This window comes from Pantherophis guttatus, chromosome 9 (genome assembly GCF_059756535.1).
Source record: "Pantherophis guttatus breed Tessera chromosome 9, ASM5975653v1, whole genome shotgun sequence".
Taxonomy (NCBI): Eukaryota; Metazoa; Chordata; class Lepidosauria; order Squamata; family Colubridae; genus Pantherophis; species Pantherophis guttatus.
Window position 1 is genome coordinate 31,503,159 of NC_142071.1, and position 17,931 is coordinate 31,521,089.

At 47.2% G+C, this 17,931-nt stretch overlaps 2 protein-coding genes across 2 annotated transcripts; both read left to right on the forward strand.

The window, feature by feature from the left end:
• Positions 1-364: 364 nt before the first annotated feature.
• Positions 365-6,603, forward strand: RBM7 (RNA binding motif protein 7). The gene is made up of 5 exons (XM_034425231.3): positions 365-714; positions 2,181-2,343; positions 3,180-3,285; positions 3,665-3,743; positions 4,541-6,603. Exons 1-5 carry the CDS (start codon positions 571-573, stop codon positions 4,835-4,837), a joined length of 789 nt encoding a protein of 262 aa, XP_034281122.2. The 5' UTR covers positions 365-570; the 3' UTR covers positions 4,838-6,603.
• A 1,241-nt stretch (positions 6,604-7,844) lies between these two features.
• On the forward strand, positions 7,845-16,856 carry REXO2 (RNA exonuclease 2). Its single transcript, XM_034425230.3, has 7 exons — positions 7,845-8,064; positions 9,534-9,617; positions 11,146-11,223; positions 12,095-12,206; positions 12,720-12,828; positions 13,705-13,758; positions 16,461-16,856. Exons 1-7 carry the CDS (start codon positions 7,930-7,932, stop codon positions 16,588-16,590), a joined length of 702 nt encoding a protein of 233 aa, XP_034281121.1. The 5' UTR covers positions 7,845-7,929; the 3' UTR covers positions 16,591-16,856.
• Positions 16,857-17,931: the final 1,075 nt, after the last annotated feature.

A 17,931-nucleotide genomic window follows, 5' to 3' on the forward strand; every position in this document is an offset into this window, starting at 1 on the left:
GAAGCAGCTCCTCCTGTCTCCCCGGGCTGGACTCGATGACCTCCAAGGTTCCCTTCCAACTCTCTTCATCTGTTAAAGAAAATCATTTTAAACTGGGGCCAAATTAATATATATTCTTTTAATTGTTTTTAATTTGTATTGTATGTTTTTATCTGGCTGTACGCCGCCCTGAGTCCTTTGGGAGAAGGTGCGGTATATAAATTCGAAATAAAATAAAATAAAATAAATTTTTCAGAGGGGGTGGCCTCTTTTTTTTTTTTTTTTGCCGTAAAATCTTCCTTTACGGCTGCCACCTGGGACTCCCGCAGAGAGGGCGGAGACACGCATTCAAATCGGGCCGCAGCTTGCTCAGACTCGCCCTCTTTTGGAGAGGCGGGGCGGGGCTTCCTTCCCGCCCGCGCGCGCGCGCGCGCTGATCTGGCTCTTTTGACTCTCCTCGCTCGCCGTCCCTCTCCCAAGTTGTTCCGGAAGGCGAATTTGCGTTCTGCGCCTGCGCAGTTTGCACGGTTCGGGGTTGTGGGTGGGGTGGGGCCGCCGAGGCCTCGCGAGACATTTCGAGGTTCCGGTTTTATGCTTCCTCTTGTTAGTGCGCATGCGCCGCAGAGCCGACGGCGGACTGAGGCGATGGGAGCGGCGGAGGCGGACCGGACGCTCTTCGTGGGCAACCTCGACCCCCGCGTGACCGAGGAGCTGGTCTTCGAGCTCTTCCACCAGGTACGGAGGCCGGAGGAGGAAGGGGGGGGATTGCCGAGGGTGGGGGGGTCTCTCCTCTTCGTCCTCTCCCCGGCCCGCCTCTGAGGTAGGCCGCGCGTGGGCGGGGGGGGGGAGGGGAAGAGAAAGGGAGCGCTTCATCGGAGGCCTCCCCCGCGCCCGCCGACACCCCTGTGAGGTAGGCCGGCTGGCTGAGAAAGAGGGAGGGGAGGAGGAGGAGGAGATGCTTTCAGGATGCCCCCCCCTCCGTCGCCCCCCCCAAGGGCCCCCAGCCACGGGTGGGGGGGCTTCTTCAAGGTAGCAGCTCTGCGTGGGGAGGGGGGGAAGGGAGGGAGAGCCAAACGCTGCGAGGGTCCTTCTGGGGAAGAACTAGGGAGGGAAGAAGGAGGAGGAGGGGGGGCGTTTTTTATGGAGACCCCTCCCCCCCACCCACCTTGGACGATCCCCCTCCTCTCCCCCCCCCCCATTTCCCTTGCCCGACCCCTCTTGGCGCCTTCCTGGTTATGACGATTCACGACCATGCAAATGATTCAACCCCACAGAGTCGCTTTATGGGTGACTTTGGGTGGCATCTGGATCTAAATAAATAAAAAACAATCTTCTCTTCTTTCCCCCCCCACCCCCCAACCACCACTTCCAAGGACTGGAGGAAGAGGAAGAGGAGGTGGGGGGTGGGGGTGCCCCCTCTGCTCTCCCTTAGACGAAGGAGCAGGGAGTGGCTAAGCCGAATGGATGGACTGACTCCATGGGCACATTTTGGTGGGGGGGGGATCAAGTCAACACTGGAAATGGGTGAAATCAGGGGTGGAAAAATAGCTCTATGGATTAAAAGAGTGGGGAAGGGAAGGGACCTTGCAAGGAGGCTTTTAAAACCTAAACTTCAGAGCATTTCATGTTTGCACCATCACCAACCTATAACAATATCCTCTGATTGGCAAGTGCTGCCCCTCTTCAGAGGTTTGTTTGAAACAGCGTGTTTTTTTTTTTTTTAATTTGATTTATATGCCGCCCTTCTCCGGAGACTCAGGGCGGCTTACAATGTGCTCAGCAATAGCCTTCATCCTTTTGTATATTTATACAAAGTCAGCTTATTGCCCCCACAACTGGGTCCTCAATTTACCTACCTTAGAAAGGATGGAAGGCTGAGTCAACCTTGAGCCTTGGCTAGATTCGAACCTGCAGTAATTGCAGGCAGCTGGTCTTAATAACCAGCTTAATAACAGGGTGCCTTAGACCACTGTACTACCAAGGCTCTTCCTTGGTATGTTAAGAGACATATATGCCAGGAAAGAGATGTTCTATTTATCTATCTATCTATCTATCTATCTATCTATCTATCTATCTATCTATCTATCTATCTATCTATCTATCTATCTATCTATCTATCTATCTATCTATCTATCTATCTATCTATCCTTCCTTTTATTTAACGTTTTATTTAATGTTTTGTTTTGTTTCTTGGTTTGCAGGCAGGCCCAGTCATTAAAGTAAAGATCCCGAAGGACAGGGATGGGAAACCAAAACAGTTTGCATTTGTGAATTTCAAACACGAAGAATCTGTTCCCTATGGCATGAGTCTGCTTCATGGGATCAAACTTTTTGGGAGACCGCTCAAAATTCAGTTCCGATCAGGTATCCATAAAATGTTTCAAGCAGCCTAGATGATCTTGGCAAAGTAGAAAGATTTTATCACTTCCCTTCGCGCTCTAGTGTGTAAACTATTAGAGCTAATTGCTGTGTGTAACCATGCTGGATTAAACAGTTGCCAGACTTTAGGTAGAAGATATGATAATACTGATATGATAATTACTGTCTGTGTATTAACATGAACTAATAATTCTTTTGAGAAGAGGATGGTTTGTCAATGTTGGGGTCTTCTAAATTTTAGTCAATTTCATATTTAAATACATGATTCCTCTAAATATTATAAAGATCCTAAAATCATTGCCCTACAAATGATTGTTTTGTTTCACTGTATGCATTTTGAGTTGTTCAGTTGTGAAGTACAATCTGCTGTTCCCACAAACGTTCTACTTAAAACAAATTTATTCTCAATTCAGCCCCATTGCTGAAGTGAATTCTGGAGTCTTGGTTTCAGTGCGTCAATATACTACAAATCTCACTTCTGCTTTAACTTTTGCAGAATGGGGCTGATGTATTTGTTTGAAAGAATGTCCTTAAGTTCTTTTTCAGCTCAGGACGGTTCATTTTCATCTGACATGGGATTTGCAATTAACTTGGGCTTTGGTGTCTTCAGTGTTGCATTGCGATTGCATTGTCACCTACTGGGTATTTCAGGAGGTTGCAACATTTGTTTTGGAAATCTGTTTGTGTGCTGTGCTAGTTCTCTGGTGTGATACTTCAGAGCCAGTTAATTGCTCCATCTTGGTTTCTGGCTGCTGGCATCTCGCAGTTTTGTCTCCCTCAAGAGTCTTTTGCTTTAGTTCGTCTTCCAAAATGTCTTTCAGGGAGCAGTCATGCATCTCAGGAGGTCGCCTCGCCCTGTGCCCCACATGGATTTGCAAACGGAAACCCCTCCAGTCCACAGCTTCTGGCAGCAGCATTCAGCAATAGGTAGGCTTGGGAAGACTTCTTTGCTGGCTGTTAAATGGGCATAATTTGTGCAGTCCAGTCAGGGTGGAAAATGAAAGTCATGAAACGATAGCGCTAAAAGAAAGAAGCATGTTATTTAAAAAATATTTCAAAACCACATTAAATGTTCTGAATACTTTTCAGAATACTGAATTATGATCCATGATTTGAAATAATTACTAGGTCTCCTGAGTCATTTGACAAATGTGCCTGTTATAAAACTGGTTATTTTCTTTAAAGAGGTGCTTTATATATGGTGAGTTTACAAATATATGGAATGTGGTTCCTTGGGGGAAAAAATAAAATCAGATGCCAACTTTATTAAGATTAGTACAGCTAATTTCTGATTTTGATGTAACAGGTTCGAGAGGAACACCGAGAACATGTCGGCTGGCCAGAGATCCTTCTCCCCTCTTGATAACCATCAAACAAAGGCCATGGTGAGTGGTCCTCCCCAGTGTGATTTGGAAGGGAACAGCACAGGTCCCTTGTGGTCCCTTCACAGATGGGATGTGAGCCTGTATTTTCCTCTCGGGCCAGCGTTCTTTTCTTACATGCAGAATTCCTACAACATCAGCCGTGTTTATTTCATGCTGCAGTTACCTGAAGTAACATCAAACTTGACAATTCCACTAGCTTTTCTAAGCCTTTTTTTTTTTCACACGCTAAGGATTACTTCCTTACTTCCTTGTATGACAACTGCCTCCCAAAGATTTTATGAATGCTCCAGTGGAACTCCTTGTACGGAGTTTATACACAAGGGCAGTAAAAAAACCGAAAGTGTTACATTGATGGCTCATATTGTCTCTTCGCAGTGCTTGCTGCAACTTTGTCTTTCTCAGGCCTCCTCCTTGGTTCCTTCTAGAGCAGGGGTCTCCAAACTTGGCAACTGTGAAGACTTTTGTGGACTTCAGCTCCCAGAATCCCTCAGACAGCCAAGCCCAGATTTGAAGACTCCTGCTGTAGATCTCCGGGAGGTTCAAAACAGGAAGGACATTTTCTTCTGAGCCTCTTTGGCTTAGCAGACAATACTTCCACTCTGCACTTTCACAACAGGGCTGCAGTTAAGGGCTGAGAAGCCTTCCTGCCATCCTCAGCTGAGAGGAGGGGGGTGGACACGGGGGTTCGGCAGAGCCTGCCCCTGCCGTGGGAATTCTTCTTGGTAGCAGGGCCCTCCTCTCCTCACCCCTCTTTCTGAAGACTCCTGCTGACTCAGGCCTCTTGCCTCCCTATCCAGATGACTTTGGCGTGGCAGCAGGGCCCATCGTACGGCGGAAGACACAACTCTTCACTTCCCGAGTCTTTGCCTGGAGGCCAGCAGGGTTACTCCTTCCCCCGGTCCTCGGCCTCCCCAGCGCACTGGCGCTCGGAGCCTCCCCGCAAGGGCAGAGTGAGCTCCCACCCGTACCAGTCTGGCCACAGGCACCACGGCCAGGAGCAGAGGCGGCTTGCGGACTGCGGCTCAAATTACAGCTTCCGGGGGAACCGGGAAGAGCATTACCATGATGACAGGAACTATGGAGGTTGGAGCTGAATTACGACCGCCGGAGTTACCGAGATGGGGAATGGCACCCCCTGCCCATCTAGCAAGTATTCAGAGTGGATTTTATGAACATTTCTTCTTGACGATTCTTTCCCTTTTTAAAGCTTCCCCTCTTCCCTTTACGGAGAGCTTGTAAACGGTAACTTCACAAGTTATCTTTTTAAAAAGAAAAAAAAAAGTTTTATACATATCATCTGCAGTATGTATTTTGAGAGAAAAGAATTTTTGAATTGTATTAACTTCCCCCTCAGGGTTTAGGCAAAGAAAAAAAAAAGTGCCACACTTTTAAACAGGTAAAGAAAAGAAGACATTGTTTATTTTATAAGGAAAAAAAGTTCTGCTGCTTTGGTTTTATTTTAAAACCAACGTTGGTATTTTTATAGCAAGAGCCCCTGAGGTGGTTCTGGTGTTGCTCGGAAAAGGGCCCGGAAGGAGAATGTTTGGTGGCCGTTGATAATTTGGGTAACAGTGTTTTGCTACTGGAATGAAGTTATTGAATATTTGTTGTATTAAGTGTTTTGCCTCGTGAGATTTACAAATACAGCAAATTTGCCCGAGAATTTGATAATCGGTAATGAAGGATGTGTTCGTTATACTGGCAGTCTCATTAGGGGTTTTTTTAACTGATCTGATCTCGTGATTTTTGTATCAAGGAGACCCTGCAGTATCTTAAGTGATTACCGCTTCTCAGGAAATTATTGTATGTCTCTGCCCAATACAACATATGGAGAAAAATGCAAATTGTTCCATAAACACTTTGAAAATGAGAAATTTCTAATTTAGGGAAAATTAGAAAACCAATATTTAATGAAATGAGAAAGAGGTAAGTATTGATGAGAATATGCACCCATTACAAGCTTGTAATGAAACATTTCATCATAAAACGACTGGTTCCTGATGAGAGCTCAAATGCTCAGTAACTGGAGAGTCGAATCTTGCTTTTCAGTCCCTCCTGGGTGGGCTACGATCTCCACGCTTCCCACCCACCCCCTTCCTAAAATGCCATCACCGCATGCAACTGTAGTTCTTTGTATTCTGAAAAATCTTGATTTGGCACTTGGGGAAAAGTGTTTGCCTGGGAGCACTTTAAATTATAAGACACTAGCAGGCCTAGCTAGCTTTCACTTGGCTTCCATGTGCATCTCCAGTGCTTCCTTTAAACATTAGCCATTGGAATGGTAATTAGTGTTTGTGTTTTCTGGGCACACGTGAAACACGGATTGTGTTTCAAATTGCTGCTTTGAGTGAAATTCGTACCCAGCCTGTATTTGCAATTGGTGTACGGTTCACTTGGAGCCATATGATTTTTAGGGAAGAAGCAGCACTTGTAAACTGGTTCATCCTAACCTCTTTCCCACGTCTTCTACAGTCCCAAGATCACTCTTATTTTTTCTACCAAACAGAATTCCTTGAAAGAACATAACTAGTGATATTTTTTTTTTGGTGCTGTTGCTGCTTGCTTTTTATTTTTATTTTTTTATTTTTGTTTCAAGAAGAAAGTTTTTAAGCCTTGGTTACACTGCTCGTCTGAAGGGGTTGATTTTTGTTATATTAAATGTTGACAACATTGTTCATATACAAGAAACATTTTCTACTAGTATTTCAATGACCATGTTTTTGATGATGCCATAAATTTAAAAAAGGCCCTAAAATTCATTTCTGACATTTTTCTAAGAAATATCGTTGAGAGTATTAAACATGCCCTTCCTTATGTATATGTATATAATGGCAAAAAATAAATTCCTTTCTTGTAAAAACTGTTCTCTGTCTGCAAACAAAATTTCCTGAGGTCTCAATTCATAGCTAGTGGTTCTTTTCAGTTTTCTAAACGTATTTGCCTGTCATACGGAGTCAGCTACGTACACCTGTCTGAAAATTCCTTCATGGTTTGTATACCTTAAATCTCCCCGTTCCCCTAAAATCTAAATCCCTGGAGAGGATCTGACAGAATTGATCTGGCCCCCAGAGGGGCTGCATACTCGGAGGTCCAAATCTTGCTTGGGGTGGATATCGCTTTGTTTCCGTTCCTGCCATTATTTCTTTCCCCTGGGTAATTTAATTCATACTCAAAAAATGAATTTATTAAGGTTGCTAATAACCGTCTGAGAAGGGCCTGCTCTCTTCCAGCCTGCTGGGTTAGTCCCAAGTGAGGCGGAGGGTTGACCTGCTTGACGGGGCTTTTGGCAGCTGGGCTGCTGCTTGAATGGGGCGAAATGCAGATTCTTTCAGGAGCCCCAGGCATCCTTCCCTGCAACAGAGGTGAAAGCAGCTCCACAGCTCCCCTCTCTGTCCTTCGAAAGGCAGCCTCTGGTCCCCCACCCCTCCCCTCTTAGCCCCTCTGCCTCTGCCTTTCTCTACTGCCTTCCCTTCCCCTCCCCTCCCTTACTGTCCCTGCATCCAAAAGAACCAGTTGCCCTTGAATGGCAAGTGCTTCTTTTTTTTAAAAGCGGGTCAGCAGTACAGAGGGGGCTACAGGGTAAAGGTTGACCTTTGACATGAATCACTGCCCCCCTACCCGCACTGACCGGAGCTGCAGACCGGTCCTCTCCCCCCCAAAAAAAACGCTTGGCAGGCAGATCGCCTTGCCCCAGAGCAGCCCGTGGGGTGGGGATGGGGGTAGCAGCTGGATGGGTCAGGCCAGCTGCCCATTTCCTCCTTTCCCAGCAGGGTGGAGCAGCTGGGCATCTGGAGCCAGTGCCCTCAGAGGCCAGTCTGGGGGGGGGGTCCCAGGTGGCCCTCCATCCAGGATGCTTCCGCCTTAGTTTAGGGCAGGGGTGGGCAAATGTGGCTCTTTTACAACCTGTGGACTTCAACTCCCAGAATTCCTGAGCCAGCCAAGCTGGCTCAGGAATTCTGGGAGTTGAAGTCCACAGATTGTAAAAGACCCCTGGTTTACGGGGGAGAGAGAGAGAGAGGACTACGCTTCCCAGCATGCTAGGCGCGGCGCGGCCGCTTGGCGTCGGCGCTCGTTTTCAGGAACTCCGCTTCCCGGCAGCCCTTGCGGCAGGACTGGTGGTGCTGGGGGGCGGCTTCGGTGCCGCGCTGCCCGCCGGGAGCCGTAGTCTCCGGGGAGTTCGGCGGGGATGCGTGGCGTCGGCGGAAGCGCCCGAGGCTGGCTGCGGCTCTGCGGAGGAGGCTTCCCGGGGCGCGGCGGGAGGCGAGCCATGGCCGAGGCGGCCGGCCTGATGGGCCAGAGGATCGTCTGGGTGGACCTGGAGGTAGGGGGGGGCAGGCAGGCGGGGGGGGGGCTCAACTCCCCTCCCCCCTTCTAAGATGGGACCCAGCAGCTCCCTCCCCAGCTTGGAGGGGAGGGGGAGGCTGCAGGGGGAGGGGTCTTTTGGGTCTGGGGGTGCTGTTGTTGCTGGGGCAGATGCGCCTCCTTCCTGGAGGGGCCCCTCAATGCCCCCCCCATCATCCCAGGCAGGCAGAAGCCATTGGGGGGTGGGGGGCATTTTTGGGGGGGGGTCTGCATGCTTTAAAGCAGGGGTCTCCACCCTTGGCAACTTTAAGACTTGTGGACTTCAACTCCCAGAGTTCCTCAACCAGCAAAGCTGGCAGAAGCCAATGGGGGCGGGGCGGGGGATATTTTGGGGGGGGGTCTGCATGCTTTAAAGCAGGGGTCTCCAACCTTGGCAACTTTAAGGCTGGTGGACTTCAAGTTGCCAAGGTTGGAGACCCCTGCTTTAAAGCTAAGAGCCTAGAAAGACCCCCTACTCTTTCCCCCACTATTCATTTGCTCCCCACTTGATGGGGAGTTGGGGGTTTTTTCCTTTGATACCAGCCGGAATTCGCCCCGCCTTTGGGGAGAGCCCAGCGTTGCCTTGGGGTCTTGGGCCCTCCTGGAAAGGCGCCTCCATGGCCAGCCCCGTCAAGAGCTTGACCAGTCTGGCTTGACCAGGCGAGGAGCTCTCCACATTCAATTCAATTCAAGCCTTTATTGTCAACGTAGAACACGTCTACAACGAGATTGGCTGAACCTCCCTTTGTGCACCCCCCAAAAAAACCCATAAATACATCTCAATAACTCACAGCGAAAGAAAGAAAAATCCCTAACCCAATAAATCACACTAACAGCACACAATCCTCTATACGTATATGTCCGTAATGTTGCATTATGATATACTGCACCAACATGGACATATTGCACTGGCTGTGCAAGTCTATCATACTACATGCTTATGATGTTATGTGGCATTCAGGAGTCACGAATAGAAGCTGTTCTTCAGCCTGTCCGTACGACTGGCTATGCTTCTACCCTGTTTCCCCCAAAATAAGACATTATCCCCTGATAATAAGCCCAATCAGGCTTTTGAGCGCATGGCAATAAGGCCAAGCGCTTATTTCAGGGTTCAAAAAAATATAAGGCAGGGTCTTATTTTCAGGGAAACGCAGTATATCTCCTGCCCGATGGTAGGAGGGTAAAGAAGTGCTGACCAGGGTGTGAGTCATCCCTCCTTGGCTCAGCCCAGCTGCAAGCATCACCCCATCAAGGGTGAGAAGGTGTGGAGCCCTCCATGGCTGGCCCTTAGATGTTCTCCATCCCGAGTGTTGTCTTCTTCCCTTGAATGTTATGAGGGTGAATTTCTTTCTCCTGACAACCACACTGGAGGTCTCCTCCCACATCAGTTCGTGAGTCCCTGCTTCAGATCCAGCCTAATTCCCGTGATCTTCCCCTTCTCGGACACAGATGACTGGCCTCGACATTGAGAAGGACCAGATCCTGGAGATGGCCTGCCTCGTCACAGATTCAGGGTTGAACATCCTGGCCGAAGTAAGTAGCGGCTCCTCCTGGCTCTCCTGACGGTTAAAGTTAAAGGTCTCCACCTTCCCTTGACCGAGGGACCCTGGTGGGACTGTCTTGGCGCCCGGTTCTCTGGCTGATGAAATCCTCTTTCTCCGCCTGCAATGTCCAGATGTTTCCAGCCTGGAGAACAGCTGCTGCTGCCAAGTGGGCAAGGCAAGATTAAACTGGGAAGCTGGCTGGCTGCCTTACAGCTGTTCTCTCTCCCTGTGGCTTCTGAGAAAACACAAATTCCTCCGCAGCCTAAATCTGCCTGCTCACTCAATAATCGGCCGCCTGTTACTTCTCTTTGTTGCGTGCGAAGGGAAACCTTCCGTGAAAAGAGCGCCTGGGCTTCCGACTGCCGTGTTTCTAAGTTTCTTCTTTTCCCCTCTCTTTCGTTCCTCCTTTTCTTTGCAGTGGACGTTTGATTATGTCCTCCTTTATTTTATTTTATTTTTTTTTAATTTGATTTATATGCCGCCCTTCTCCGGAGACTCAGGGCAGCTTACAATGCATTAAGCAATAGCCTTCATACTTTTGTATATTTTTATACAAAGTCAGCTTATTGCCCCCACAAACTGGGTCCTCATCCATTTTGCAAAGGATGGCCCACGCGGATGGATTTAGATTAAGCAGTAGATTAAAAAAAAGAAAAAAAGATTGGGGAGAAAATTAGAAGAGGCGGATTCTTGTAATTAGCATGAGATTTTGGATGAACGAAGAAAAGCTTACTGACCTGTGCATCACGCATGACCTGCAGCTCTGGAGTGGAGAAAGCTGGTGATGATGGTGATGATAGGACAGAGCCACATATTATGGAGATACAAGAGGTCACCTCTAAACCTTACAAGTTCCAGAACGAACTTTTGTTGGCTCTGCTGGCTCTTAGAGAATACAGGATTCCTAAAAACGCAAATAAGAATTGGTTTGAGGGATCTTTGGTGCTCTCTGAGCCTGCTTGCTTTCTTTCAGACGTTTCATTACCCAATTAGGTAACCTCATCAGTGCTAGTCAAGAATTGGCTTGGTTTCTCTGTGGGAAAGAATCCTGTCCTGTTTTGTTAAATGTGAGGGAGGCTGACGTCGTTTAGAGTGAATATTGTGTCTGAACATTAGAAGAATCCTCCTCAAAGGGTTGGAAAATCGTTTTTGGGTTCAGAGGTTGTTGTTTGCCCAGAAATCAACCAGGCATGTCAGGGATACCCACAAATAGGGGGGGTGGGGGTGGGTGGCTGATACCCTGAGACTGAGGTCTGTTACAGGAGTTCCCCCCTCCTCTCGACTGGCCTTCCAAGTCCCAGGGTGGCAATGGTGTTATCTGACCTTTTTTGCCTTATTGTGTGGGTTGTTGCTTTTTATTGTTTCTGTATTGGGCTTTTATCCTTGTGAGCTGCCTGGAGTCACCGATGGTCAGTTGGGTGGTCATTTAAACATAAATACATACATTCATTCATTCGTTCGTTCATTCATTCATTCGTTCGTTCATTCATTCATAAATGTCCTCTCTTGGTTGATAGGGTCCTAACCTGATCATCAACCAGCCCAATGAGTTGCTTGACGGCATGTCGGACTGGTGCAAAGAGCATCATGGGAAGGTAAGGCCTCCAATTTCTTCAAATGTTGTGCCCAAGTAAGAAAAACTTCTCGGCTTCACCATCCCTCCTCCTCCTCCTTCCTAAGGCTCCCTTCTGCCCCTCCTAAGGAAGGGACCCTTTTCCTTGGGGGTGTGGGGGGAAGCTCAGTGGTTTTGTAGCACAGAGGATAGCAACCCAGAACCGCCCACATGCCGGCACCGAAATTGCAGCCAACAGGACCAAAGTTTGGGGGTTCAGAGATCACCCGTTCCTACTGGAACCTGATATTTGAATTTAAATCTTGTTCTCCATCCTCCCACTCTTCATTAGAGGAACTGTGATAGGAGCTCGTGTATGGGAAGGCCACTGATGCTTGTGTTGCAAAGGAATATTTCTCCCCCACCCCACCCCAAGCAATGGGGCCAGGGTCCCGTCCTGCTCTGAATAATTGGAAGGGAGCCCAGTTTTGGGTCAGACGGAGGTCATGAACCTACAGAGGCAGAGATGACTCTGGGCCCCTTGTTGAGGATCATCAACGAGACAGTTGCTCTCTGGGAAGGCAGATAATTATGAAAACAAAGCGGTAGAGCAGTTGGGTTTCTCTATGACCTTCTGTATCTCTGCAGCTTTCTCAGTGGTGGGGCCTCTGGCTTCTTCCCCTGAAATGGGGGTCCCTTCAGATGCTCTGGAATAATAGAGCCTGCTTAGCCTTTCCTAGACCCCTCCTAGCATCTTCAGGGATACCCTTATTCCAAAACTCTCCCCCCAACCCTACCCAGGCCTGGCCTTGTTGCTCCGAGGCCCCATCTTGGGCAACGGCCCTCAGAAATGGTGGTTGGGTCTGAGTGTCTCTCTTGATGCAGCTTCACCTGCCTGTTCTCTTTTCTCACAGTCCGGTCTTACCAAGGCAGTGAAGGAGAGCACGATCTCCCTGCGCCAAGCAGAGTACGAGTTTCTGTCTTTCATCCGGCAACAGACTCCGCCGGGGCTGTGCCCTCTTGCAGGTTGGGGCGTTGAACTTAGGTCTCTTTCGTTCGTTTCAACCGGGGTTTCCCAAGGATAAAGACGCGCGGGCTTCAGCCTCCCAGAAATCCCCAGCCAGCAGGCTCTCTGGAGGAATTCTGGGGGCTCGCGCAGCTTAAAGTTGGAGGGCTTGAGAAGCACTGCAGTTGTTGGCTTAATGGACTTAATGGAGGATCCCTGGAAGAGAATGCCATGGTGCTGGGACGTTGGCCCTGACACCTGGAGGTGGGGGCAGGGGGAGCCAGGCCAATGGGGTGGCCAGGCAGGAGCTGCTGGGGGGCAAGAGGGTAGCCAGGAATTTAATTAACTCTAACTTGTTCCTTTGATATTCAGGACAACCCTCCATTTAATGGACATTTGGCTTTAAGGGACCTTTAGTCTGTTAAATCCAGAGTCGACTGTGTTCGACAGAGATGAAATGTTGGCCTTTGCATTTTTCTTCTGTCTCCTGGCTGAGAATCCTGGTTTGACTTGGTGCTTTTGCTTCTGGACAGGAAACTCTGTTCATGCCGACAAGAAGTTCCTTGACAAATACATGCCGCAGTTCATGAAGCATCTCCATTACCGGATCATTGACGTCAGCACCGTGAAGGAACTCTGCAGGTTAATAATGAGCGCTCAGCTTTGGACCTGGGTGGTGGTGGTGGTGGGAGCTTCTTCTTCAAGCTGGCGCCCTCCAGGATTCCCAGCCGGGGGTTCCAGTTGTGGGAGAGATGGAAGGGTGGAGTTGGGAGGTTCCCGTGGGATGAACAGGGGTTGGGAAGAGGAGCTCAGCAAGGCAGAGAGCCTCTTCAGGAAAATATCTGGCATTTTAGGTGATACCTCGAGGTTGTCCTGCCCTAGAATTAGGTGGAAATTTTGAAAGCTTCCTAGCTTACACTTGCTGAAAATGTACAGATATTCCTTGACTTACCGCCACAATTGAGCCCAACATTTTTGTTGCTAAACAAGACAGTTAATTTTGCCTTGTTTTATGACCTTTCTTGCCATAGTTAAGTGAATCTGTCTTCCCCATTGACTGGGCTTGTCAGAAGGCTGTAAAAAGAGGATCGCATAACCTCACGACACTGCAACCGTCATAAATATGAGTCGGTAGCCAAAAGTCCCCCCGTAACCGTGGGGAGGCTGCAACTGTTGTAATTGTGAATTGTTGTTGTAATTGTCATAAGTCCCTTTTTTCAATGCCATTGTAACTTTGAACAGTCACTGCAAACTGTTGTAAATTGAGGATTACCTGTATTTATATTTGTCATCGCCTTTTTGAGGAGTTGAGGTTGACAGATAATGCACATTTTTAGAAAAAGTGTTTACAGACCCTAAATTGTCTTTGGTAAAGCTGATTTCTGGCCCAGAATTTGACTCTTGTGGCCGCAGTTCTTCCAAGCTTCTGCAGGGCCTCCTTTGGTGCTGCTCCTGCCTGGGGAGCTTCTTTGGCTTCCTCAGCACGGGGACAGTTGTTCCTTCTTCCTTTCCATCCAGGCGCTGGTATCCCGAGGACTACGAGATCGCTCCCAAGAAGTCTGCTTCTCACCGGTAAGGCTCTCCAGAGGGGACCTGCCTGCTCCTAAACTTCCAGCGTTTCATTCCTGCTTCTTCTGCACAGCGTAATTTTTAGGCAAAGGGCTTAAGGGCAGCTGGCAGAGTTACCGTATTTTTCGGAGTGTAAGACGCTCCGGACTATTAAGATGCACCTACCTTTTTTGGTGAGGAAAAGAAGAAAAAGAAATTTGCCTCTGCCTCCCAGCAATTTTGCCTCGTTGCAGCAAACAGCAAACAGCCTGTTTTACTTTCTTTCTTTCTTTTTTTTTGATTTAAAAACAAACTTTATTCAATATAAAAAGATAAAAATTATACAAAAAGTTCTTAACTCTAAAAATACATTCAAAACTACTTATAAACAAACTAACAAACAGGATTACCTGTCTATAATATATAAGTATACAAATATATACATTAACCTTTGCTTCTTTTATCTTCATGACGGTGTATATTTATTACCTTTGATTTCCTACTATATTTGACATTACCTTTTTTTCGCACCTACCTTTTTTGGTGAGGAAAAGAAGAAAAAGAAATCCACCTCTGTCTCCCAGCAATTTTGCCTCCTTGCAGCAAACAGCCTGCTTTACTTTCATTTTCGTTTTCAGCATAGCTTGATTAGCACAAGAAAAAAAAAAATCTGCTCCCAGCAATTTACCTCCTTGCAGCAAGCAGCAGAGCCCTGCGCAATACAGCTGAGAGCAAAACAGCTGAGAGTCGGGAGGCCGATCCTATCAACTTGTGCTAATTAGGCTGTGCTGAAGCTGAAACGAGCTGTTTCTTCTTGCTGCTTGCTGCAAGGAGGTAAACTGCTGGGAGGCAGAGGTCAAAGGGTGGGGACCAGTGGGTGAGCGGGGCTACATTGCGTCTTATACTCTGAAAAACACAGTATCTTGCATGAGGCATCTAAGAAAGGGCTCCGCAGTCTGCAGCCAGGGATGGTCTCCTCCAGCAAAGGCCTTCAGTGACGTTGGGGTTTCAATTTCCAGAATTCCCAACTGATAGGAGCACCACGTTTAGCATCTCCACAGGCCATGGGGCTGGGGGAAGGCCGGCTCATGTTCTCCCTTCCCATTCCCTTCTTCAGACTTCCCAGAATTTACAGCTGGCAGCTGTGAGTGGGTAAGGGGAGTTCTTCTGTTGCAGAAGCACAGCCTTGATAGTACAGTGGTCTAAGCACCCTGTTATTAACACAGCTGCCTGCAATTATTGCTGGTTCAAATCTCTCCAAGGCTCAAGGTTGACTCAGCCTTCCATCCTTTCTAAGGTAGGTGAAATGAGGACCCAGTTTGTGGGGGCAATAAGCTAACTTTGTATAAATATACAAAAGGATGAAGGCTATTGCTTAGCGCATTGTAAGCTGCCCTGAGTCTCCGGAGAAGGGCGGCATATAAATCAAATTAAAAAAAGAAAAAAAGTTGGCAGGGAACCATCTGAAAAGCTGCTCCAATACTGTGAGATCTGAGTCAGGGTCTCCTTTGAGCCCATCTGATCTGCGTTTCTGGGAGTAGAGTAGAGTAGAGTAGAATTAGAATTAGAATTAGAATTAGAATTAATAGAATAGAATAGAATAGAATAGAATAGAATAGAATAGAATAGAATAGAATAGAATAGAATAGAATAATTTGTTTAGGAGAGAGATGGCGTTCGGGGGAAAAACTGTCCTTGTGTCTAGTTGTTCTGGTGTGCAGTACTCTATAGCGTTGTTTTGAGGGTAGGAGTTGAAACAGTTTATGTCCAGGATGCGAGGGGTCTGTAGATATTTTCCCAGCCCTCTTTTTGCCTCGTGCAGTAGACAGGTCCTCCATGGAAGGCAGGTTGGCAGCCATTGTTTTTTCTGCAGTTCTAATTATCCTCTGAAGTCTGTATGTCTTGTTGGGTTGCAGAACCAAACCAGACAGTTATAGAGGTGCAGATGACAGACTCAATCATTCCTCTGTAGAACTGGATCAGCAGCTCCTTGGACAGTTTGAGCTTCCTAAATTGGCACAGAAAGAGCATTCTTTGTTGTGCTTTTTTGATGTTGGGTGTCCATTTTAGGTCTTGCAATATGGTAGAACCTAGAAATTTGAAGGTCTCTACTGTGGATACTGTGTTTTCTAGTATTGTAAGTAAGTAAGTATTGTAACATGGAGAATGAAACTGAGCCCCAGAATCCCCCAATTCTCAGGGTGGCACCATTCCTAGCTATTTGAGCAGAGGGCTCAGCTTGGAAAACAAAAGACTTTGAGATGTAATCGGGTTAGAAACAGGTGGTGTGTGGTGGCGTTTTAAAATGCCAGGTGAATCCTGAAAATGGTGTGAAGAACTCACCTGCAGCCGGAATTGATAGAAACAGGCCAATTTTCCCAACCTTGAGTTTTCGATAGTTGCTTGTCTGTATGAATGTGGGGTGAGGGAGCAGTATGATAGCAAGACCTTTGAATTTGGGGTGTATATTTTTGCCGTCTCAGAATTGTTTTCATTCTCAGGCATTCGCTGCATAGAAAAGATGTATTTCAGTAGAATTTCCTCTTCCTGTTGAGGAAAGTGCAAAACTTGCATTTGTGTTGCCTATTTGTTTCTCAAATTTCTACACCACTCATCTCACCCAAGTGACTCTGGACGGTTTGCTAACCACGTCGTAAAATAATAGAAAACTGTGACTGTTTCCTTACCCGTAAAATATATTGACTTTCCTGTATCATTTTTTTTAGAGCCCTGGATGACATCCGAGAGAGCATCAAAGAGCTGCAGTTCTACAGAAATAACATCTTTAAAAGGAAAACAGACGAAAAGAAAAGGAAACTCTTGGAAAACGGGGAAAGTGAACGGTCTGTTAGTTGATCCCGCATCCCGATCCTTTAGGAAAACCTCCAGAGCCCAGGGCAGTCTTCCTGCTGAAGAGAAGAACCTCCTTTCAGCTCTGTCGCTTTCTTAGAATGGCAACGTGACAGGATCCCAGGTGTGACAGGCGTTTCAATGCCTGCCTCTGACACACCGTGGTTGTTCTGTTCAGAAGTACAGAATATTTGCGGTCCTTGGAGAATGGCTTGCATTTGGCCCCAAACGCCCTCAATTGTTTTAGAATTAAAATCGACCTCCCTGCAAAATGGTTGCCTTTTTCCTTGCCTTCCGTGGCTCAATTTTGGTTCTCTTGGAGGAGGAGGAGGAGGATATGGGGGGCGCTAGCAGACTCTCATTTACACTGCCTTTCACCATCTCTACCGTCACAGCTACTTCCCGAGTCAGATTAATTCTCTAATTAGGAGGAGAATATAGAGGCAGGTGATGTGTGAATGTTAAAACCGTCTGAATAATCTCTGGCAAGGCACTGGGTTTGCCTCCCTAAGTGTATTGCATCCTTCATTGCCCAGGGTGATGCTGAATCTTAAAAAGATTCGGTCATTTTGGTGTAGGCAATCTGGTGTAATCTTTTGGCACCCTGAGAGAGCTGACAGTCTTCATAGAAACAACTTTAGAAGCCTCATCCAGTTTGGTCCAAAGGTGCTTTCCCAAAAGGCAACTGGACTTCATTGTTTGTTTGTTTGTTTGTTTGTTTGTTTGTTTGTTTGTTTGTTTGAAAATGTTTTGCATATCATCCAAGAAGCTTCTTCAGTTCTGACTGAGAATCTCCATAGACGTCCAGTTTGGTCTTATCTTGTAGCCCACGATGGGAGGGAGGAAGAAACATGCCTGCTGGAGAAATATAACATCCTCTCGGATGTGGAGATCTAGTTACATTTAGTTGTAGCAGAGCCTTGGCCGAAGCTGCCAGGCCATTCACATCCTATGAAGACTGAAGGCTAGCGAGAAAAACAAAGCAAAGGATTCATACAATCATCATCTTTTAACAACCTCATAATCCCTTGTGGAGTGGAGTCTGGGCAACTGAATGGAGCTAGCAGAGCGTTTGAATGGCCGGATGCCTTTCCTGTCGCCATGGCGGAGTTTTGTTCAGCAGATCTATCCTCATTGTGCCCAGAGAGAGAAATATCTGCCTCTACTCAGGATGGAACTCACAGCCTCCTGATTGTGAGGCGAGAGCTTCACCTCTGGGCCACCGCACCACTCCTTAAAGCAAAGGATCCATACAATGCCAGAAAAAAAAAATAACTCCCATAAATCTTAAGGTGGCAGATTTGTCTTTGAGAAGAAGAAAATTGAAACTAAGTTTTTAAAAGCTCT

Bases quoted from the DNA above. Each gene is read 5' to 3' on its own strand.
- RBM7 (XM_034425231.3), top strand. From the start codon at position 571: ATGCTTCCTCTTGTTAGTGCGCATGCGCCGCAGAGCCGACGGCGGACT. The intron at 2,344-3,179 runs GTATCCATAAAA...AATGTCTTTCAG, and splicing joins CAAAATTCAGTTCCGATCAG to GGAGCAGTCATGCATCTCAG. The intron at 3,286-3,664 runs GTAGGCTTGGGA...TTGATGTAACAG, and splicing joins GCAGCAGCATTCAGCAATAG to GTTCGAGAGGAACACCGAGA.
- REXO2 (XM_034425230.3), top strand. From the start codon at position 7,930: ATGCGTGGCGTCGGCGGAAGCGCCCGAGGCTGGCTGCGGCTCTGCGGA. The intron at 8,065-9,533 runs GTAGGGGGGGGC...TCTCGGACACAG, and splicing joins TCGTCTGGGTGGACCTGGAG to ATGACTGGCCTCGACATTGA. The intron at 13,759-16,460 runs GTAAGGCTCTCC...CATTTTTTTTAG, and splicing joins AAGAAGTCTGCTTCTCACCG to AGCCCTGGATGACATCCGAG.